The 25099-nt window shown below is 35.1% G+C and overlaps 1 protein-coding gene across 1 annotated transcript in view; it reads right to left on the bottom strand.

Annotated features, from left to right (window-relative positions):
• LOC123323010 (glutamate receptor ionotropic, kainate 2) overlaps positions 1-25099 on the bottom strand; it is a 540373-nt gene that overhangs the window by 118157 nt on the left and 397117 nt on the right. Inside the window, exon 10 of the mRNA XM_044911184.1 lies at positions 2051-2254. Within this exon, the coding sequence (XP_044767119.1) occupies positions 2051-2254 (204 nt within the window). The remainder of the gene's footprint in view (positions 1-2050; positions 2255-25099) is intronic.

Raw genomic sequence — 25099 nt, 5'->3', positions numbered from 1 at the left:
CTGTTTCTTTTATATAAAAATTATTTAATTTCAAAAATATTTCATTTCATTTCATGGTTCCACTTCCTCAATGGAATTGTCAAATCAGTTACTAATTTTCTTATTATTATTTCGAATCATCTGTCACATCTATTTGATCCAAAAACAGCCAAAATGTATTCTTTTTTCTTTGAGTGTGTCCTTCATTAACGAAACAAACAATTCATTTACCTATTTATTATAGGAAAAAAGGACATTTAAACACTAAACTACGAGAATGATGTTTCAGCAAAACTTTATAGTGAAGCGTGTCATCCATTTAGTTCAATGATTTGATATTATTCGAAGTGAGGCTGGAATCGACAGGAAATTTGATATATTTCTTCTACACATCTACAATTATGATTCAAATTAATGCTATTTTTGAGATTTTTGGAAAGGTTTTTTGATTAATTTATATTGAAAAACTTGTCGAATGAATTATCTGAAAAAACAACCCGTTTATAAAATTTATAGCTCTTCAATAACAAAGACAACCTTCATATAAAGAATTCTTCATCTTGAAAATCAAGCTCGAAAATGTGAAGAATGATATCTAAATTATCATTTCAGAAAGCATTCTATGTGATAACATGATCATTTAAGATTGTTTTTTGGTTTCCTTTTTTTTTCTTTCCGGATATACAGGGTGTGTATGAATAGTTTCTGGGGGTGATGAGTTTTTGTCAAAAATGTGTGGATCGTTTTATATTTTTTCCTTAGAAACCAGAAAACTGACAGAAATTGAGAAGATATTTTATGGGAACGAGAAGGCAAATAAAAAAACTTTTGGGTGTTCTTTCTTTATGCAGCATGATATCCGCCTATTAGATAAATTTAAGTTCGAACATTATTCCAGCCTTTACGACTCACGTTACGTATCCGTCGAAAAATAATTTTTTTGTTGAAAACATTTACCATTGATTACAAGAGACTTTATTCGTATATCAAAAATAATTTTTCATTTTTAAGTATAATACGAATGAGATAAAAAGTTTCTTGCGAATCAATTTTTATGGGTGGCTTTTTCCATCCCTTGCACTTATAGGGAAACACCACTAAATGTCCTTCTTCCATAGAATGCCTGCTCAATTTAGTTTCTCTCAGTTTTCTGGTTTCAAAGAAAAAATGATTTTCATGTGTCATCTTTATCGACAGCTGTATCTAAGCAGGGTCTGCTCGAGACAAAAATTACGTGAATATTTCCCAGTCCATTTTCTACAAGGTATCACCCTATGAATTTATTTGCAACAATTAGTTCACACCTTGTTATTTATGTAATATGTTTTCAGGATTTCCTGAACTATATTCATCAAGGAATCAAAAAGCGAAGTATAAATATGATTTTCATTGGCCATCCAAAAATGTTCTTTCCGAGAAACTATCGAAGAAGGACATGAAAGTTATTACAGAAAAGCCGTTTTACAAAAAAAAAATAATAATAAATTTAAAAGAATTGACTAGTTTCCAAAATTTAATTACATCAACACCATTTTGCTTTACTAAATTTTCTTTTTATATTCCAACTTTCCTAAAATTTTTCTCTCACAATATACATATTTAGATTTATTTTCATATTTGATACACTTTCATTGTGATAAATCTTTCCGAATAATTCCATTCGAAATCCACCAAAGAAAACTTAAAAACGAAAATCGGAAAAATTCATTGTAAACGTATTATCTTATTTCAAGGAATACTTGATGACAAAATGAAGAAAAGTCGAGAATTTGATATCAAGTATTTCTTGAAGCATAGATAAGAAATCATAGATAACAAAGATTATAATCTTTGATAGATAGGTACATTTTCTGAGATCATTTCCGTGGAAGTGGTGCACAATGATGTAAATAAACCTTTTTGCTGTATTATCATGTAGAAATATGTGTTAATTTACTAGATATAAATTTTTATAAACCTATATGCTGTGAAGCACTTGTCATTTTTGGACACCTCTCTCACTATTCGTTACCCTGTATGTAATCCTATCACGAATAAATTAAATAAATAAATAGAACAGAAAAATACTCACTTTTTCCATGAGTTCTCGAACAATACCATTCCACTTCTTGGTATCAGGATCGTACACTCCGTACATATGGTCAGGCACAAGTCGGATAGTGTACTGAAATCCAACCTGATTTGCAATCCATTTCAGTAGATCTATACAAAATCCTTCATATCTTGCATTACCCGTGAGATTTTTATCGTCCTTCACCATAACATATGGTTGCTCCTGCAAGAAATGCGGTAATTAATAGGTCGATTACTATCTAACCATAGAACTCAAATTAAAAAAACAGTCGGAGAATTTTCAAAATTTCTGGTAATTTGTTGATTTTCGGCAGAAGTATCCATAGGACACAATAATTTGTACGACCAGTACACAGTTTACTATTCAGAAGTTTTAATACTTCCTACAATTGAAACATACATTCATCCTGAGAATTCCAATTTTCAATGTTGGTAAGTACAACGCTATATTTACGATAATCTGACATAGAGTATACTTTCTTGTTTTGTATGTGCTCTAGAATAGGTCGATGAAAAAATATCCAGAACGATTAATTTCAAACCAAGCAGTTTTGAGTTCTCTGATGAGAATTGAAAATTCAATTAGGCCTGAATGAACTTGTTTTGCACAGGTATATTTGGGAATAGGGATACAGGACAGCCCCCTGTTTGACCTCGGATGAGGAAAACATACCATATACTCGATATCGCTGGACGATAACAAAATGGCGAGCTCGAGGCAGATTCAATCAGAAGATATGGTACATATACGAGGATATATTGAAAAATTCTTATAGCTCTAAAGAACCAAACAAAATTTCAGTGTCAAAATATTTCTTTACCCAACATATTCTCCACTTAATTGGATACTTTTATTACAGCAAACCTGCAACGTCTCTAGACCTTTGAAAAAAAAATTTTTCTTCTTGCTCTGCAAACCAGACCTCCACAGCTTTTATTACCTCCTAGGTGGAAGGAAATTTACGACTTTTTAAACTTTTTTTCAGTTGAGGAAAGAGATAATAGTCGGTTGGAGCCAAATCTAGTGAATAAGGGGGGTTTTCTAGTAATTCAGTAAACCCTTAATCACGAATTTTTTGCATGGCAACATAAGATTTGTGTGCAGGGGCGTTGTCCTGCAAAAACTAAATACCTTTGGATAGCTTTCCGCGTCTTTTCTCATTAAGTTTTTCCCGTAGAGTGATCACTAATGTCGAATAGTAATATCCGGTTATTGTGCTACCCTTATCCAAAAAATCAATCATTAGATATTACTCCATGGCAATTCCCAAGAAACTGAAGCAAGAACTTTTCCAGCACATTTTTGGACACGAAACTTCTTAGGTCTTGGAGAACCAGAGTGTCGCCATTTCATCGATTGTTGCTTTGTTTCTGGATCGTAGAAATGTACCCAAGTCTCATCCATAGTAACAATTCGGTTCAAGAAGTCTACATCGTTTTCAAATCGAGCACAGATCGAACTCGATGCTTCAACCCTTGCTCGCTTTTGGTCAACATTCAAACAAGTGGGGATCCATTTTGCAGCAATTTTTCTCAGGTCCAAATTGACGTGAATGATGATTAATTCGTTCGTATGAAATATTCAGTGCTTCAGATATCCGTTTTAGCCCAATTCGACGGTCTGATAAGAACATGTCATGAACTGCATCGATATTTTCGGGGACTGTCACAGAAACTGGCCTTCCCGATCGGTCATCATCTTCAATGGAAAATTTACCTCTTTTGAAGCTTGGAGTCCAATTTTTTCACGGTCGCATACGAAGGACATTGATCATCAAGAGTATTGAGCATATTTTCGTGAATCTGCTTACCTCTTAACCCTTTTAATTACTTGATTTTAGCTCGATACTCCAATTTTTTGATTTTCACAATTTCGGTGGACATCTCCTATCTTTTAATTTATTGCGTAAATCTGGTTTAGTTTTTTGACCTCAAACACTGACACTTCTAATGAGTTATTGTTCATTGCTATGGTGAAGCAACATTTTTTTTATGCATGGACTGGTCTAGGCTTACTAGATATCAATACATCCTCGTATCTAGTAGGTTGTTATTTGAAATCGCTTCGTCGATAGATGGTGCTCTATTCTCATCTTTTTGCAGTGTTATGAGGTCAGATCTATGTAGGTTTTTTTGATTTTATTCCAACACTGAACCTGAATGATAATTTTGATGAGGAACCTTCTTTGAGCTCAGCAGTTTGTATTTTATTGACAATTTTTGATGTAAAATCTTGCAGAAGCATCATGTCTATTCTTGTTATTATTATAATTTTTTGGGATGGCTTCAAGAAGGTTATCTCCTCGATCCTGCAGGTTTCTCTCGTGCAGACTAATTTTTTGCATTGACTAGCAATGGCGAGGAATTCTGTCGCCAGTAATTTTATACTGCTTCTAATGCACTTGTCGATTTCTGGTAGACCTTCTCTCATTCTTGCCCTTCATAATTATATATTTCATTTTTTAGGTAAATTGTCTCGGAAAGGTAGATATCCTGACTAGGAGGTTTTTCAACATTTGTCAGATTTTTGGTTATATCTGAAGCGGACTAATTTTTCTTCAGTTTTATCCGTTTTATCCCAATTTTTTTGATAGACTTTATGGTTTCAGGTAATTCTGTCAAATGTCGAAAAAAAGTATCAACTTACAGCCGTTTTCAATAAACGTATCTATGCATCGTTTTACTTACTGACGATTGGTAACCATTCTAAAATATATCTTTAGTTGGAGAGCCGAAGAGGGAAATTCGGTATTTATTCGAGCGTGTCAGATTAATATAATGGGACATACCTTGGACCTCGGACCAAAAATTAGAGCTGTATATAGGGGGAATTGTCTAGGACAGCTAGTCAGAATAGTAAAAAATAAATCGATACTCGAGCGTATCAGATTAAGATATATGTGGTTAATTACATGTTGAAAAGTATATATTATTCTCTTAATCTGACAATTTAAGAGTGTCGAAACTGTGTGGAAGGCCGGCAAAGTTGCAAAAAAAAGTCACGTGTACATTCAAGAGCGCAGTAGCGTTTTTTTATTTTGAAGCTAATGATTCAAGAATAACGGAAAAAATATAATCTGACAGTTTTATCAAGACGAAACAATAAAAATTGGCCATAAAGATCACAAAAATCAGTTTTTTTGAATTATCTCCTTCCGTGGGCTTCAAATCTTTTTCGCATTCATCATAAGAGTTGTAGAGCATAACATTTTCTACAAATTTTGTCTCAAGCAATTTTTTCTACGTTCAAACGTTTTTGAGATATATGACGATTAATGCGAAGTGTTTAGCGACACATGCTGAAGCGAAAATTCACTCGTTGGTCAATAGTACATTCTAAGGTTCAGTCACAGACAACACTGAAATTTTCGTGACTAATTTCGAAATTGTCATCATAGAAATACATTGTCATTTTGACAATTGTAGATTAGACTGGGATTCTACATTGACCTTGCCCTTTCGCATGTGTGGCTAATCTTCTCGCCCTTATCGCCCTCTAACTCGAGAACGATTAAGAGTATGTAAAATTGCTTCAGACAAAAGTTGTGTCGAATTTTATTATCTACAACTTCCATAATGAATACAAAAACGATTAGAGGTACAGGGAGGGGAATATTCGAAAAAAAGGGATTTTTATTATCTTCAAAGTGACAGATTAAGAAAGCCCCCCCTGATTAGTGTCAGATTAATGGGTCAACACGTCTACAACTCCCAGATTAACTATCTGTATGAAAATCTGACACGCTCGAGTAACAAGTAACGATTTTTTTTTACATTTTCAAAGGACCACTGTGACCTTGCGTCACGTCCAAATTGTCAGTCCCTTGTAAAGTAGCTTCGTTTGGGTCCAATTAACATATTGTTTTTTTGTTTATATTTTCAACTCTTCCGTACAGCCAGTCCCAAGGCGCAAACTGTCAGATAAGAATGAATTCATTATCAGAGACACGTAGAGCATATACAGTATCTTAACCTGACACGCCCGAGTATGTACACCAGTTTTTTTACATCTGTGAAACCCTGCATACGCTTTCCCCACCGCTGAAAGTGCATACATCATAGAACCTCTTTTTCTTACTACCATCTAATCTTCAAAATCCACTAGGTCTCCACGACACTCGAGTAAATTCCGATATGGCAGTAATAGAGAGTTGAAGTGTGCACAGAACGTTAGCCTGAACGTAAACGTTAACGTGACAAATAACGTCAAATATAATGTTTCCGTGTTGTAATGAAATTTGAGTTGAAGTGCTTCCATCATGAAACGTCAGACGTTAAACATAACCTATCAATTTGGTTTTTGATTTCATTTTGCTGGAACTCTCTTTTATTTATAATAATATCTGAGCCTCGACAGCTGGAATAATATTTGAAATATTGATGTTCTAATGATTATATGCATAATAAAGAGAATTTTCAACTTGAAAGTATTTTATTATCAATGAAATGTTTCAGTGTTAGAGAAAAGAGAATCGCAGTTGAGTTTCAGCCATTTCCTTACTGAATGTAATCTGATAACGAAGTTTCATCACTAAATCCTTTTGATAACTTTAAAATCAATGCTGATTTCCTATAACTTTCATTCATTATGAGAAAATACATGGTAAATATAAACAATGACTGTTTGAAGTTGTTGAGAATTGCATTCAACAGACAAAATTCGGCCATTCGCAAATCATCGGTGCTACTCGTTTAACGACCGGTGTGAAAACAGCCGAATGAGATAGCAGAATTTGACCTTGAATTCGTCGTACGCCACTGTTCAGTTGAGCGGATATCGATGCAAACATGAATTCTCGCGTCTGGATTAATATGAGAACTATTATTATTACGTTACATTTTTTCATTTCAAATCACGCCTGTGAAAGCTGAGGGGAAGAAATAAAGAATGTTAACTCAAAAAATGTATATACATACTTAAGATCGACCTCAAATTTCAAGAGTTATATTGAAAACACCCATCATCATTCACTGTCAATGTTGTTCAAAAAATGGTTCATAAAATGCACTTCAAATTCAGGAGATTAATACACGAAATGAAGCAGAAAAATGTCATTTGCCGCATTCACTTACGCCCCCTAGGAACCGAGATTTGACACCGTCCAATATTAAAACTCCGATTACTAAAAAACTGGACATAGGATCGACTTCAAATTCGAAAACGGTATCGACAAACCATAGCAGAAAAAAGTGCTTTTCATCCTGTCCACTTACACCCCCTAGAAGCCAAGATTTGACACCTGTCAATGTTAAAAATTCGATTACTGAAAAACTGGACATAGGATCGACTTCAAATTCGGAAACGGTATCGACAAACCATAGCAGAAAAAAGTGCTTTTTATCCTATCCACTTACACCCCCTAGATGCCAAGATTTGACACCTGTCCATGTTAAAAATTCGATTACTAAAAAACTGGACATAGGATCGACTTCAAATTCGGAAATGATATCGACAAACCATAGCAGAAAAAAGTGCTCTTTATCCTATCCACTTACACCTCCTAGAAGCCAAGATTTGACACCTGTCAATGTTAAAAATTCGATTACTAAAAAACTGGACATAGGATCGACTTCAAATTCGGAAACGGTATCGACAAACCATAGCAGAAAAAACTACTTTTTATCCTATCCACTTACACCCCCTAGAAGCCAAGATTTGACACCTGTCAATGTTAAAAATTCGATAACTAAAAAACTGGACATGGGATCGACTTCAAATTCGGAAACGGTATCGACAAACCATAGCAGAAAAAAGTGCTTTTTATCCTATCCACTTACACCCCCTAGAAGCCAAGATTTGACACCTGTCAATGTTAAAAATTCGATTACTAAAAAAGTGTACATAGGATCGACTTCAAATTCGGAAATGATATCGACAAACCATAGCAGAAAAAACAACTTTTTATCTTATCCACTTACACCCCCTAGATGCCAAGATTTGACACCTGTCAATGTTAAAAATTCGATTACTAAAAAACTTGACATAGGATCGACTTCAAATTCGGAAAGATATCGACAAACCATAGCAGAAAAAAGTGCTCTTTATCCTATCCACTTACACCCCCTAGAAGCCAAGATTTGACACCTGTCAATGTTAAAAATTCGATAACTAGAAAACTGGACATGGGATCGACTTCAAATTCGGAAACGGTATCGACAAACCATAGCAGAAAAAAGTGCTTTTTATCCTATCAACTTACACCCCCTAGAAGCCGAGATTTGACACCTGTCAATGTTAAAAATTCGATTACTGAAAAACTGTACATAGGATCGACTTCAAATTCGGAAATGATATCGACAAACCATAGCAGAAAAAACCACTTTTCATCCTATCCACTTACACCCCCTAGATGCCAAGATTTGACACCTGTCAATGTTGAAAATTCGATTACTAAAAAGCTGGACATAGGATCGACTTCAAATTCGGAAACGGTATCGACAAACCATAGCAGAAAAAACTACTTTTTATCCTATCCACTTACACCCCCTAGAAGCCAAGATTTGACACCTGTCAATGTTAAAAATTCGATTACTAAAAAACTGGACATAGGATCGACTTCAAATTCGGAAATGATATCGACAAACCATAGCAGAAAAAACTACTTTTTATCCTATCCACTTACACCAACTAGATGCCAAGATTTGACACCTGTCAATGTTAAAAATTCGATTACTAAAAAACTGGACATAGGATCGACTTCAAATTCGGAAATGATATCGACAAACCATAGCAGAAAAAAGTGCTCTTTATCCTATCCACTTACACCCCCTAGAAGCCAAGATTTGACACCTGTCAATGTTAAAAATTCGATTACTAAAAAACTGGACATAGGATCGACTTCAAATTCGGAAACGGTATCGACAAACCATAGCAGAAAAAACTACTTTTTATCCTATCCACTTACACCCCCTAGAAGCCAAGATTTGACACCTGTCAATGTTAAAAATTCGATAACTAAAAAACTGGACATAGGATCGACTTCAAATTCGGAAACGGTATCGACAAACCATAGCATAAAAAAGTGCTTTTTATCCTATCCACTTACACCCCCTAGATGCCAAGATTTGACACCTGTCAATGTTAAAAATTCGATAACTAAAAAACTAGACATAGGATCGACTTCAAATTCGGAAATGATATCGACAAAACATAGCAGAAAAAAGTGCTTTTCATCCTGTCCACTTACACCCCCTAGAAGCCAAGATTTGACACCTGTCAATGTTAAAAATTAGATTACTAAAAAACTGGACATAGGATCGACTTCAAATTCGGAAAGGATATCGACAAACCATAGCAGAAAAAAATGCTTTTTATCCTCTCCACTTACACCCACTAGAAGCCAAGATTTGACACCTGTCAATGTTAAAAATTCGATTACTAAAAAACTGCACATAGGATCGACTTCAAATTCGGGAATGATATCGACAAACCATAGCAGAAAAAAGTGCTTTTTATCCTATCCACTTACACCCCCTAGAAGCGAAGATTTGACACCTGTCAATGTTAAAAATTCGATAACTAAAAAACTGTACATAGGATCGACTTCAAATTCGGAAATGATATCGATAAACCATAGCAGAAAAAAGTGCTTTTTATCCTATCCACTTACACCCCCTAGAAGCAAAGATTTGACACCTGTCAATGTTAAAAATTCGATTACTAAAAAACTGGACATAGGATCGACTTCAAATTCGGAAACGGTATCGACAAACCATAGCAGAAATAAGTGCCGTTTAGCGCATCCGCATCCACTTACACCCCTTAGAAGCCGATTTGATTTGATTAATTTATATTGTAACGTTCTCCGGGGTTAATCAAATTGTCTTTTCACAACGTGTAATTTATTTTCACAACTACCACACAACATGAGGTTTTTCACGCATCGTTTGGGATAATTATTCTGTGCGACTTGAAATGCGTGCGGGAAAAGGGTTAAAAGGTGACGCTTGTAGAAAATAGTTATTTTACTAACAAGAGTAGAACACATTTTCCATATGTGTTAGGAAAAATATCACAAAGAGACATGCCAAAATTTTATGATTGATTGATTGACTTTTTAATATTTGCGTGCGGAATAAAAGCCTTGTTATTCACTTTCCGTACGCATATGCGTGCGATTTTGGAAAAGTACTACTTTCCAAACGCTAGTAGGAAAAATAAATTTCAGAATCCTGATTTCTTGGTGACATTTCAAAGTATTGAAATTCGACTTGGTTACAAAATTTGATGGCCAAAGAATAATATGTATTTACTTATTAAATAACGTAGATGCAATGAAAAACACCTTATTTCTTAAATGTTTTTATTCTCAGGCGATCGATTTCGATATATTTTCCATCATCAATCTAAAAATTCGCAAACAACAGTATAGAGTATTTTTCGCTTTAACCTAGAAAGAATTAAACTTTTCCGAATCTTCTGTTCTGATTATGGATAATGTAGTGTACTTTATTTCAGTTATAGCAAAAATTACCACTTCATACTGTTGTTTGCAAGCCTTCAGATTTCCTGATGATAGAAAATATACCGAAATCGATCGCCTGAGGATATAAACATATAAAAAATAGTGTGTGTTTCCATTTTATCTACGCTATTGAATATAGAACATACAATGAAAGATATTATGTCTAAAAAAAAATAACTCAATTAACCACCCGTTGAGTACATATTATTCTGTAAATTTTGCAAAGTGAAAAATATTAGGATCAAAATTATTTCAATCAATTGTTATATCAAATTCATCCTAACACCGAGGAGCCAACATAAAAAATATTATATATAAGCGTGGCATATTTTGTTTCAACTTATATTCTTGTAAATTATACATCGTCTCATTTGGTGAATTGTGAAAAAAATTATTTCTCCTCAAAAACTTAATGCCCCTGAGTAAGTTCCCGAAGAAAACTATTCTATGAGGCTGTATTGAGAACACAGTTCACAAATATCATTTTCCATTTTGTTTTCAAACAGGCATCTCTTATGTAATAATCTAAAACAAAGTTCACATCGCCTATATATCTCATTTCGGATATTACCACAGATGAGGCAAATATTTTCTACAGGCATAGAAGATTTCAATACTTCTATCTGGAATTCTTTTCTCAGCTCATTCATATCGGCCCATTCATTGAGAGATTTTTTTTGGATGATCTGTTTAAAGAAGTACAGAATGAAAATGCCACAATTATGTGCATCATTTTGTGTTATATGTTCTTTTTTTACAATTTTCCAACTTTTATAATTATGTAGTGCTTTCAATTGATTACTCTCCTTTAAGTAACTTATGAATTTTTTTAAATATGAAACACTTGTGGGGTGTTGTTCGCCGAATGGATCTAAGTATGTGAATTCTCTCTTTGAAATACTGATTTCGATTGCGCACCAATGGTTTCCATTGACTAATATGGGTATAAACAAATCATCTTTCTCAATTTTCAAATTATCGAGAAAAGAATGTTGTGGCTGGTTAAAAATGAACTGAGCATGAAGTCCAGCATCAATGATTTGGTAAACACCGTTCGTATTTAACATGTTTAAAATAAAATCTATCACTGCGTCACTTAGCCAGTTCTCATTGTTCAAGGTCAAGTAATCAGTGAGAGGTAATTTTTTACGAGGACGATCTAGAATTGAAACCACATATCCTCTTCCATTAGGAAAATTCTTGTAATAAGCATGATCGCTTATAAGACCGTTGCCGAAAAATTTGTATTTTGTTGTTTCTATTGGTATTTGATATTCAGTTTGTTGACATAGTTTACAGATAAATTCTCCCGAGAAAGTTTTATCAGGCTCGCATATCTGATGCACCCACATACTGCATGCATCACATTGCACCCAATCAGTGGCAGTTGTGTCTAAAGACCCTTCTGAACAATACTGACAAATAGGTGTACTTGTTTCATTAGGGCCTTGTGAATCTTTTCTTGGAAATATTTTCTTATGAGAAAAATTTTTCAAATGACGTCCCTCAAAGTGTCCTTTATAAAGCGGTCTTTTTCTCTGCCACATTGCTCTGTTCTGTCTATGAATACGTCCTGTCAGATTACTTTTTGGTATTACGCAGAGTATTTCTTTGTATAATGATAACCCTAATGTTCTGGTAGCTCTGACAAATCGTGAGCATTTCCAATTTCTTTCTCCTCGTAATACTTTATGTTTCATTGTATTGAAGTAATTTTCAACAGGAGCATTACTTACTCTGTCTCTATCGAATTCTTTCAGCATAATCGCTGACCACAGTGGCAAGAAGGGGATGTATTTTTTCAAAATCAGTTCGTAAAGCTTAGGGCTATAATAATGGTTCATGGAATCATTCAATGAATCTGTTATATTGCGATGTTCCAGCCTATCAAAATGTTTGAAGAATAGGCTCTGCTTCGCTAGAGAATGAGTTGGAGGATCCTGTATTAAGCTCATTCCTGTTGATTTCAGATTATGTTTGGATTCTCTGAATATGTGGTGGTCTTTATCGGCAACTATAATCAACAAATTATCAATTGATTCTTTCACAATCTGATCATGATATGGACTACATAACAGAATGAAAATATTTTCCATCCAATTTTCAATTTGATGGAATTTATTGAAAGTCATACAGGCCGCCATCAAATCCTTCAGTTGATTCTGAATATTGACATGACTCACAGTTTGTTCAATGTCTTTGCAAAACATTTTCACAAAATGAGCACAACAAAGGTGGAGGGAAATCATGTTTTCTCGTCGCTCTCCGGCAACAATAAAAAAATTATCGTAACAATAATTAATGTATTCAATCAATTGCATTTCACAAAATTCTTGTGATAATGCATTCAAACTGGCTAAGCAAAAATCGGTAACAACACCTGTGAAAGTTGGCCAGCTGGAATGCTGTTGAGCAAAATATTTGAAATCTCCGAAGAATTTACGTAGATCTTTTGTGTAGTGTGTCCCAGAAACCAATTCCATAACAGGGAAAATTCGTTCATTGCTAGTTTGAATAACCCCAGAATATAGATAAATGCGTTTGCATTCCTTATAAGGCTTTCTTATAACAGAACCTGTTGCATCAAAGTGCAATAAGAACTTAGATTGCTTAGTCTTCTTTTCATATTTTAATACTTGCAGTTGCTCTTTACTGAAAAGTTTAACCATGAATGGAATGCTTACTTCTTGTATATATTCCCCATTAGATAACTGCATCTTACATATATCAGTCCAGTCGTCCACATCTCTATCGAGTTGTTGTTTCGCCTCCGATCGGATTTTTCTTATCGTTGGATCTGATTTGATATTCTGAAGGTTTCCCTGATTTATCAACCTTATGTCTGCTTGTAGGAGGGTTTTCTTTTTGTATTCAGATGGCTTCAAGAGGAGCAACTTCTTTTTAGCCTTAAATCTCTCGTGACCTTTTACATAGGCCGTGATTAATTTTTCGTGATAATAGTCTTTAGAAGAACTATAAACACTAACTAACTTCCTGGACACTATATGAATCTTGAATTTTTTGCAGTTTCGTCTGTTATGGATGCAATAAGCTAATATAAGTACATCCCCATTTTTCAATATTTTTTTATCTTTAATTGCTAAAGAACAAGTGTTATTCACGTTCTTGCGGATTCTGTTTCTTATATAATAGTTCATATAACTATTACTACTAGAGTTCCCAAATAAATATTTTCGATGTGTGTCAGTAATATCAAATTTTCCTTCAAAAAATACGCAGTTCTTGTAAGTTACAAGTTTTTCGTTTCTCCGAATTCGGTTAGTACTTCCATAAGGAATCAATTCTTTCACTACAGGATCGGAAAGATGCAGATCGCTCGACAACTCTAAACTGTTAACAGTTACTTCCTTAAAATCGATCACTTCATTTTCGATTTGGAATGATATTGGGGCATCACTAGATATTTTTCGGATAGGAGAAAGTTGTGTTTCCTGTGAAATCAATGTATTATCCATATCGATATCTTTTTCAGGAGTGGAAGTAGGCAAAACTATTCTTTCATCTGGAATGATCGGATTTTCATATTCCATTTGAGAGCAAGATTCCAAGACAAAAATGACTTCATCTTCATTTCTCCTGATATACTGACATAATATACTTGGGAATATTTTCAATTTGAATGACATGGCTTTTATATGATCACTCTTTGGGTCAATGAGCTCCTGATAACCAAAATTTTTACAATGTTTTCTTATATACTCTAATATAGCTGGAAGTATGCTAGATTTTTTATAAACCATGTCTGCAAGCTTCGAATTCAAATTCCGCTGTAAAGAGGAATAAACGCCGGTAGAACAGCTCAGATGAAATTGAACCCAAGAAAACTGGGTTTACAAGAATATAAAAAAAAGGATGAATCTCTAGAGGGACTTTAAGAATCGAAAAGAATCTTCCAATGAAATGGAAAGGAATAAAAAACCTAAACGTGAAAAAAGATTATAAAACAAAAAAACGGAAGAAGTATTAAATACAAATCGACTAAATACTAAAATTATTAGTATTTTCGACAAAAATATTCAACTAATTACTAAATGAAAAACTCTTATAATAAGGAAAAAGTGGAGAAAAAAAAAACAAAATAGAACAGCTCAGATGAAATTGAACCCAAGAAAACTGGGTTTACAAGAATATAAAAAAAAGGATGAACCTCTAGAGGGACTTTAAGAATCGAAAAGAATCTTCCAATGAAATGGAAAGGAATAAAAAACCTAAACGTGAAAAAAGATTATAAAACAAAAAAAACGGAAGAATTATTACATACAAATCGACTAAATACTAAAATTATTAGTATTTTCGACAAAAATATTCAACTAATTACTAAATGAAAAAACTCTTATAATAAGGAAAAAGTGGAGAAAAAAAAAACAAAATATACGCTCTGAATAAAAACTGAAAACCTAAAAAAAAACTATTATATTAAAAAAACCCAAGAACTTTGAGAATATTCAAAGAATATTAACACCAAATAATACGCAACTGAAACAAGTGAGCGTTCTCGAGAACGTGTCGTAGCTTTTGCATACAATCCGTGCTTTAAGCGTCCTTTGCAATAGCGAGCGGAACCTCAGGCATAAGGTAAACTTTTCGAGCGTGGTGGTCCGGTTCATGCGTTATTGACTAACCAGGCGAGACTGAACACTCCAGAGAAACTTTTTAATCGAATCTCATTTTACGGACATTTGGACTAATAATAAAAATAACTGATAGTTAAGAAAAAATATCCTATATTTTAATTGATTCATCATGAAAAATTTGCTCTTGTACTGGTGACGACGAGATGAAATTTCTGTACTAGTAGATGTCTGTCGGCGGGTTTTACGGAATTTTGATTGCCCGATTAACTATTTGACACTTATTTGATTATTAATGTGAAATCACTGCAACATTTTCATTCCAGAATATATTAGAGAAGTGGCAATTAAACTTATTAAGACAGGACGATATTCACGAAGCTCATGAATGAATTATTGTTGAGAAAAAATTTTGTTGATTCTTCGAACAAGTGTTGATTTCCCGATCGAGCTTTGTGAAATTGGGAATTTAAATTTTCAACATAACCGAAACATTGACAGGTATCAAAACTCGGTTCCAAAAATTAAGTGAAAGTGTTAAATGGCATCTTTTTTCTTGTACGGTTTGTCAATACAATTCTCGAATTTGTAGATACTATGAAGTTTTTGATTTATAAAATTTTCATCATTGACAAGTGTCAAATGTCGACACCTAAGGGGTGTAAGTGGATGCGGTAAACGGCACTTTTTTCTGCTTCGGTTTGTCGATTTAATTTCCGAATTTGAAGTCGATCCTATGTCCAGTTTTTTAGTAATCGAATTTTTAACATTGACAGGTGTCAAATCTTGGCTTCTAGGGGGTGTAAGTGAATAGGATAAAAAGCAGTTTTTTCTGCTATAGTTTGTCGATACCGTTTCCGAATTTGAAGTCGATCCTATGTCCACTTTTTTTATAATCGAATTTTTAACATTGACAGGTGTCAAATCTTGGCTTCTAGGGGGTGTAAGTGGACAGGATAAAAAGCATTTTTTTCTGCTATGTTTTGTCGATACCGTTTCCGAATTTGAAGTCGGTCCTATGTCCAGTTTTTTAGTAATCGAATTTTTAACATTGACAGGTGTCAAATCTTGGCATCTAGGGGGTGTAAGTGGATAGGATAAAAAGTAAATTTTTCTGCTATAGTTTGTCGATATCATTTCCGAATTTGAAGTCGATCCTATGTGCAGTTTTTTAGTAATCGAATTTTTAACATTGACAGGTGTCAAATCTTGGCTTCTAGGGGGTGTAAGTGGACAGGATAAAAAGCATTTTTTTCTGCTATGTTTTGTCGATACCGTTTCCGAATTTGAAGTCGATCCCATGTCCAGTTTTCTAGTTATCGAATTTTTAACATTGACAGGTGTCAAATCTTGGCTTCTAGGGGGTGTAAGTGGATGGGATAAAAAGTAGTTTTTTCTGCTATGGTCTGTCGATACCGTTTCCGAATTTGAAGTCGATCCTATGTCCAGTTTTTTAGTAATCAAATTTTTAACATTGACAGGTGTCAAATCTTGGCTTCTAGGGGTTGTAAGTGGATAGGATAAAAAGCACTTTTTTCTGCTATGGTTTGTCGATACCGTTTCCGAATTTGAAGTCGATCCTATGTCCAGTTTTTTAGTAATCGAATTTTTAACATTGACAGGTGTCAAATCTTGGCTTCTTGGGGTTGTACGTGGATAGGATAAAAAGCACTTTTTTCTGCTATGGTTTGTCGATACCGTTTCCGAATTTGAAGTCGATCCTATGTGCAGTTTTTTAGTAATCGAATTTTTAACATTGACAGGTGTCAAATCTAGGCTTCTAGGGGGTGTAAGTGGACAGGATAAAAAGCATTTTTTTCTGCTATGTTTTGTCGATACCGTTTTCGAATTTGAAGTCGATCCCATGTCCAGTTTTCTAGTTATCGAATTTTTAACATTGACAGGTGTCAAATCTTGGCTTCTAGGGGGTGTAAGTGGATAGGATAAAAAGTAGTTTTTTCTGCTATGGTTTGTCGATACCGTTTCCGAATTTGAAGTCGATCCTATGTTCAGTTTTTTAGTAATCAAATTTTTAACATTGACAGGTGTCAAATCTTGGCTTCTAGGGGTTGTAAGTGGATAGGATAAAAAGCACTTTTTTCTGCTATGGTTTGTCGATACCGTTTCCGAATTTGAAGTCGATCCTATGTCCAGTTTTTTAGTAATCGAATTTTTAACATTGACAGGTGTCAAATCTTGGCTTCTAGGGGTTGTACGTGGATAGGATAAAAAGCACTTTTTTCTGCTATGGTTTGTCGATACCGTTTCCGAATTTGAAGTCGATCCCATGTCCAGTTTTTTAGTTATCGAATTTTTAACATTGACAGGTGTCAAATCCTGGCTTCTAGGTGGTGTAAGTGGATAGGATGAAAAGCACTTTTTTCTGCTATGGTTTGTCGATATCATTTCTGAATTTGAAGTCGATCCTATGTCCAGTTTTTTAGTAATCGAATTTTTAACATTGACAGGTGTCAAATCTTGGCATCTAGGGGGTGTAAGTGGATAGGATAAAAAGCACTTTTTTCTGCCATGGTTTGTTGATATCATTTCCGAATTTGAAGTCGATCCCATGTCCAGTTTTTTAGTAATCGAATTTTCAACATTGACAGGTGTCAAATCTTGGCATCTAGGGGGTGTAAGTGGATAGAATAAAAAGTAGTTTTTTCTGCTATGGTTTGTCGATATCATTTCCGAATTTGAAGTCGATCCTATGTACAGTTTTTTAGTAATCGAATTTTTAACATTGACAGGTGTCAAATCTTGGCTTCTAGGGGGTGTAAGTGGATAGGATAAAAAGTAGTTTTTTCTGCTATGGTTTGTCGATACCGTTTCCGAATTTGAAGTCGATTTTATGTCCAGTTTTTTAGTAATCGAATTTTTAACATTGACAGGTGTCAAATCTTGGCTTCTAGGATGTGTAAGTAGATTGGATAAAAAGCACTTTTTTCTGCTATGGTTTGTCGATACCGTTTCCGAATTTGAAGTCGATCCTATGTCCAGTTTTTTAGTAATCGAATTTTTAACATTGACAGGTGTCAAATCTTGGCTTCTAGGGGTTGTAAGTGGATAGGATAAAAAGCACTTTTTTCTGCTATGGTTTGTCGATACCGTTTCCGAATTTGAAGTCGATCCCATGTCCAGTTTTTTAGTTATCGAATTTTTAACATTGACAGGTGTCAAATCCTGGCTTCTAGGGGGTGTAAGTGGATAGGATAAAAAGCACTTTTTTCTGCTATGGTTTGTCGATATCATTTCCGAATTTGAAGTCGATCCTATGTCCAGTTTTTTAGTAATCGAATTTTTAACATTGACAGGTGTCAAATCTTGGCATCTAGGGGGTGTAAGTGGATAGGATAAAAAGCACTTTTTTTTGCTATGGTTTGTCGATACCGTTTTCGAATTTGAAGTCGATCCTATGTCCAGTTCTTTAGTTATCGAATTTTTAACATTGACAGGTGTCAAATCTTGGCTTCTAGGGGGTGTAAGTGGATAGGATAAAAAGTTGTTTTTTCTGCTATGGTTTGTCGATACCGTTTCCGAATTTGAAGTCGATCCTATGTCCAGCTTTTTAGTAATCGAATTTTCAACATTGACAGGTGTCAAATCTTGGCATCTAGGGGGTGTAAGTGGATAGGATGAAAAGTAGTTTTTTCTGCTATGGTTTGTCGATATCATTTCCGAATTTGAAGTCGATCCTATGTACAGTTTTTTAGTAATCGAATTTTTAACATTGACAGGTGTCAAATCTTGGCTTCTAGGGGGTGTAAGTGGATAGGATAAAAAGCACTTTTTTCTGCTATGGTTTGTCGATACCGTTTCCGAATTTGAAGTCGATCCCATGTCCAGTTTTCTAGTTATCGAATTTTTAACATTGACAGGTGTCAAATCTTGGCTTCTAGGGGGTGTAAGTGGATAGGATAAAAAGTAGTTTTTTCTGCTATGGTTTGTCGATACCGTTTCCGAATTTGAAGTCGATCCTATGTCCAGTTTTTTAGTAATCGAATTTTTAACATTGACAGGTGTCAAATCTTGGCTTGTAGGGGTTGTAAGTGGATAGGATAAAAAGCACTTTTTTCTGCTATGGTTTGTCGATACCGTTTCCGAATTTGAAGTCGATCCTATGTGCAGTTTTTCAGTAATCGAATTTTTAACATTGACAGGTGTCAAATTTTGGCTTCTAGGGGATGTAAGTGGATAGGATAACAAGCACTTTTTTCTGCTATGGTTTGTCTATATCATTTCCGAATTTGAAGTCGATCCTATGTACAGTTTTTTAGTAATCGAATTTTTAACATTGACAGGTGTCAAATCTTGGCTTCTAGGGGGTGTAAGTGGAAAGGATAAAAAGCATTTTTTTCTGCTTTGGTTTGTCGATATCCTTTCCGAATCTGAAGTCGATCCTATGTCCAGTTTTTTAGTAATCGAATTTTTAACAATGACAGGTGTCAAATCTTGGCATCTAGGGAGTGTAAGTGGATAGGATAAAAAGTAGTTTTTTCTGCTATGGTTTGTCGATGCCGTTTTCGAATTTGAAGTCGATCCTATGTCCAGTTTTTTAGTAATCGGAGTTTTAATATTGGACGGTGTCAAATCTCGGTTCCTAGGGGGCGTAAGTGAATGCGGCAAATGACATTTTTCTGCTTCATTTCGTGTATTAATCTCCTGAATTTGAAGTGCATTTTATGAACCATTTTTTGAACAACATTGACAGTGAATGATGATGGGTGTTTTCAATATAACTCTTGAAATTTGAGGTCGATCTTAAGTATGTATATACATTTTTTGAGTTAACATTCTTTATTTCTTCCCCTCAGCTTTCACAGGCGTGATTTGAAATGAAAAAATGTAACGTAATAATAATAGTTCTCATATTAATCCAGACGCGAGAATTCATGTTTGCATCGATATCCGCTCAACTGAACAGTGGCGTACGACGAATTCAAGGTCAAATTCTGCTATCTCATTCGGCTGTTTTCACACCGGTCGTTTAACGTTCGGTTAACGTACGTCGATGTTTAAGGTATACGTGGGAGACCGCTAGTTTACGTAGGCCGTAAAGCTGACGCTAACGTTAACGTTAAAAACTGACGAATGAGCATGCGTAGATGTGAATTATAACGTTAACGTTTACGTTCATGGCAGAACTTCAACTCTCTATTATCTTCAGTAATTGAAAGAGTGGATTGATAGGTTGATTGAAAACGGCCGTAAGTCAATTTCCCAAAACAACTTCCAGCTACTCAGACATGATCTTCACAAATATCGATATTTGGAATCCAATTTCCTATTTTAAAGAGTTTTCGTTCACGAACAAGAGTGCGAGAATGAAGATTGTTGTGCAACTCTTAGTACATGAAAAGTCTCGACACCGCTGAAGGTGCATTTAAAAACTTGGAATGAAACACGGCTCGTGTAGCATAATATGAAACCGTTGAGCTGCAGTTGAGAAACGGGCACTGAAAGAATAATGAACGACGTTCACGGTCGTCGACTGCGAGTGGTTTATTGAAATTTCGCAGCATATCGGGCCGCCTCAAGGGCTCTTCATCAACTAGACTATTCTCTTCCGTTTCCGCCGAGCAAATATGCCGACATATTTCCATAACTTATAACCAGGATACATGGAAGTCACGATGCATAAAGCTTTTGCTTGCTCATTCATTATATTATACTTGCGTTGCGGTGGGTCAAGTATATTAGATATTTGTTCTAACCAATCATTTGATTTTGGAATTTCATAATAATATCGTTACATACGTTTAGGCCCTTCCTTTAGGGTAGTTACTACGAAGTTCCTGATTCCACATCAAATATGACAGGGTGGAGCACAGGAACCTCCCAAATTTATTTATTTATTTAAAAAGACATAGAGTCATTCATTCAAGCCATACGTTGTTTCAAATGTTAAAGCTAGGAAAATTAAAACATATTCATAAGATAGTAGGGGACGATGGGGTAATTGCGGACGCTGAAGGAAAATGAAGTATAACACTTGTAGATAATGACTTATCAGTCTCATTTTATTAATTCATTAATCTTTGGTTAATCAACTATAGAATTATCATTCATAATTTCACGGGATTAATAAACAAAATTGTTTATTTTCAAGAAATACAAAACCCTTTCTGTCTGTATTCACCCGAATCATTTGGGGTAAAAGCGGACGTGTGTTGGGTTAGTTGCAAACAGTTTAGGGTACTCACGCATTTACTCAATTGAGGTAAATATTAATTGCAGAAAACACAGATAAAACCTTTTTCGGACGATGTTCCACCTGAACAGTTCTCGTGTACCCAATTACCCCACTTTACATATGTATATTCTTAGTCTAAGAAATAGTAGTTAGCAGAAAAGGCAGAATTAGTCCATTTTTTTCTGTTGCAAAATTAAAAATTGTACGTCTTTCATATATATTTATGTGACATCTGTGAACAAACAATAATTATTATTGTTTTTTATTCACTTTATCTGGGGTGATTACCTTGTTCGCAATTACCCCAAATTATTTAAAAAATAATAAAACAAAAATTTGAGACTGGTACAATATTTTGTTGAATGTTATTTGAACATCACCTCTATTGAGACAAAACAATAGATAGAAATTATTTACTATTCGACTTCACTTTTTCTATATAAATCACAAGCAAAATGATAAATCCTCAAAATTAGATCAAAAGTTACAAAATTTTTCGAAATGACTTATCTTGAAAACAATGAACGAGCACCGGTAGTAACTGTTTTCTTCGGCCTAAAGATGATTGAAACTAGATAACTTGGTCATGAAAACTGAGCGCATGGAGAAGGATCTAGTAGATATCCCTGTGTCCGCTTTTACCCCGCGTCCGCAATTACCCCATCGTCCCCTACTTAGTGAACCACACAAGCAAAACAAATTACAAAATGATGTCATCAAAATGTTACAATATTAGAGAAATGCTGCATTATTGTTCGTGCCACCATTCCTGGTGACCACAACACTTGATACATTCCCCTGTTGGTGGCTCTTCATATTTTTCTGAACAAATAGGACAATATTGATCGAGTCTTAACCAAGAAAATCAACAATGTCATAATTCATTCCTCACTGAACTTATTCCCGCGCACACTTTCCCCAGTAAGCCAAAATTTGAATTGACGTTCTTATAGAGTTGAGCAGCTAAGAGAACCTAAAATTTTTTATAATATATTCAGATTAATATGCGCATGATCGAATAAAATATTGTTTAACACCGTCGGACTCGGAACTTGGACCTGGCAGAATTTGCAGAGATGCTGAAAATTAACAAGAAAACTAGTGAATTTGATTGATTGATCTAGTTTTTTCAAGCTACGTTCTAACAATTATATCCTCCAAATGATTACTATGGCATGCAATACACATATTGAGCCTTTCATGGAAGTTTCGCATGAGTTTTTTGAGTGTGGCAGGGGTTATCTGGATGATGTCATCCTCAATTGCAGACTTGAGGTTTCCAGAGTCCTAGGACGTACAAAAAATCACAAGAGATTGAATCAGTAGAACATGGGGGCCACTGACTGGGCTGCTCAGGAAACATCTTTAAAATAGCGAGTGGGCGACGGACTTTGTGTGCTGTAGCACCATCTTGCTGGAACCAGAAGCTCGATGGGTCATGATCCACATCTTATTCTGTGAATTTTGGCCTGAAACAATTCTCAAGCATGTCAGAGAATCAATTTAGAGTTGACACTCTCCGTGATGCCCCTTTTCTCAAAAAAGTGAGGCCCAATAATGCTTATTCACGGCACTGCACCCCAAACGGTCACTTTTGGGCTGTGGAAGGGTCTTTGGTGAAGCTCTAGAGAGTTTTCAGCTGCACAGAACCGGCAATTTTGTTTGTTTTGTGGGAGGTTCCCGTTCTCCACCTTGTATAAAACAAAGAAACCTAACTCACATGCTTCCATTGCCTCTCACCACATAACATTAAGGAATATGAGGGAGGGGATACCAGTTATTCCATATGAGCAATAGCACCTTCAAATCGGTTGGTTTGCTTGAATAAAGGATTCAGAAGAGAGCATTCAACAGAGCAACAATTATTAAGGCTCACAGAATACATTACAGAGGGATTCCAAAATAAACAAGCTACAGGTCTTGTTTTACTAGACGTCGCCAGAGCATTCGGCAGAGTATGGCAGGAAGGATTAATATCTAAGATGAGAAGTGCTGGATATTCGATCAAAATATGCAAGTTGATCAGGAATTATTTCAAAAATAGAATAGTTTACATGAAAGTGGGAGGAGAATGCTCCACAACAAGATATACAGATGCTGGAGTACCCCAAGGGTCAGTACTTGGGCCACTCTGTACAACATATACATTCACGATATTCCGGATGCCTGGGGTTTCGCGGCAAAGAGTCACATCAAAAGAATTCAGGAAACAGAAAACAAGCTACTACGATGTGCAATAGATGCACCTTGGTTTGTCAGGAATAGACAGATTTATAGGGACCTAAAATGGGAAACCATAACTGAATTCATGAACAGAAAAGCAGAGAAATTATTCTAAACAGCGGAAAACCATCCAAATCAAGAACTCAGGAGACTAGTGAACTACGACCCAGAGGAAGACAAGAGGAGAAAGCGAATTTACCGAAGGAGACCAAGAGATCAATTGAGAAGAGATTAAAATAAGAACATAAACTTATTGAAAAATCCAATAAAGTGTTATCCAATAGAGGATAAACACATAAATCCCAGCACGATAGTGTGCGAGAAGAAAACCGACTAAGAGATGAACGGTTTATAGGCAAATGCCCGGAACCAATATTCAAGAAGCAGTTAAGGAATGGGTCTCGAGCTCAGGAGAGTGAGAATCCCCACACTTGTTCCCCCTCAGGAGAGGGTGGTTCGTCTGACTTGCAGATTTTCCCCCTGCTACACCAAAAAAAAAAAACTACCAGAATGTGGGGTGTTGCCAGAACACTTGAACGATCAGTAGAAGTTACGACTATTACAATAGTTTCCACGTTCGTCGAAAAGATGACAGCACTAGACGAACTTCTTGTAGCCAATGGCGAGAGTTTTCGAGAAATTTTTTTATGTGGAAATTCATAGGAGAGATGATAGCACCTCGGAAAGTTAATAACATGAATAAGTATTTATTCATTAATGAAATTTTTTTCCGTTTGACGATTAAAAAAGTTTCTGACTTTCCGAGGTGACCAACTGATTTAATTAAATTTTAATGGAAACCCCATGTGAATTAGTAGGTTCTATTCATTTTCTCTTATTGAACTGACCACTAAAACAGCGGTTTAGATCCCTCTTAACACGTTGACTGTCCCATGCATCACATATGATTCATAAAGATTTTCGCCAGGCGTCCATGAGTCGTATGTGATTCATTGATTCATTTGACGTTCAAGATAAATATGGTTACTTTTCATGAACGCTGCAGTCTGCTCGGTTCATATGGGCTGAACGTCTTGTAGAAATATGTATTGATAACCTCAATCATAATTAATCATACATGATTCAAGAAACATCAGCATCAAGCCTTCCATTGGACTTGAAAATTTTGAACATGAACAGTTCCTTAAATGGCTGCAGAATAAATTTTTTCATAGAATATATATTTTATCACTCAAAAGCAACCCTTATCTTGGGATAAATGTGTTGGACGTGGGGGGTGAGAAAAAAATTAGAATGGGGACAGTCAACGTGTTAAGCTTGGTTGATACTGATATTGATGCTGAATAATCTATGTTCGAAATTCTCTTCGATGTCATTATTCATTGTTTGAATTCCATTCTCAAAGCGTTACAATAATAATGTAATCACATAGGTAATTGTTCAGCACAGATAACAGAGATTTCTCTGTGATCTGTGTTGTTCAGCAATATTCGAAATTGAGGGATCGTCGAATTCCTCCCTTCCTACAACACACAATACGTTAACCACATGAGAAGGATTTTTAAAATGATAAGCTAGTAATTATAGTCAATTCACTTCAACAATGTTGAATA

This window comes from Coccinella septempunctata, chromosome 1 (genome assembly GCF_907165205.1).
Source record: "Coccinella septempunctata chromosome 1, icCocSept1.1, whole genome shotgun sequence".
Taxonomy (NCBI): Eukaryota; Metazoa; Arthropoda; class Insecta; order Coleoptera; family Coccinellidae; genus Coccinella; species Coccinella septempunctata.
The sequence above is the reverse complement of the archived record's forward strand: the minus strand, read 5'-3'. Positions and strand labels throughout refer to the sequence as shown.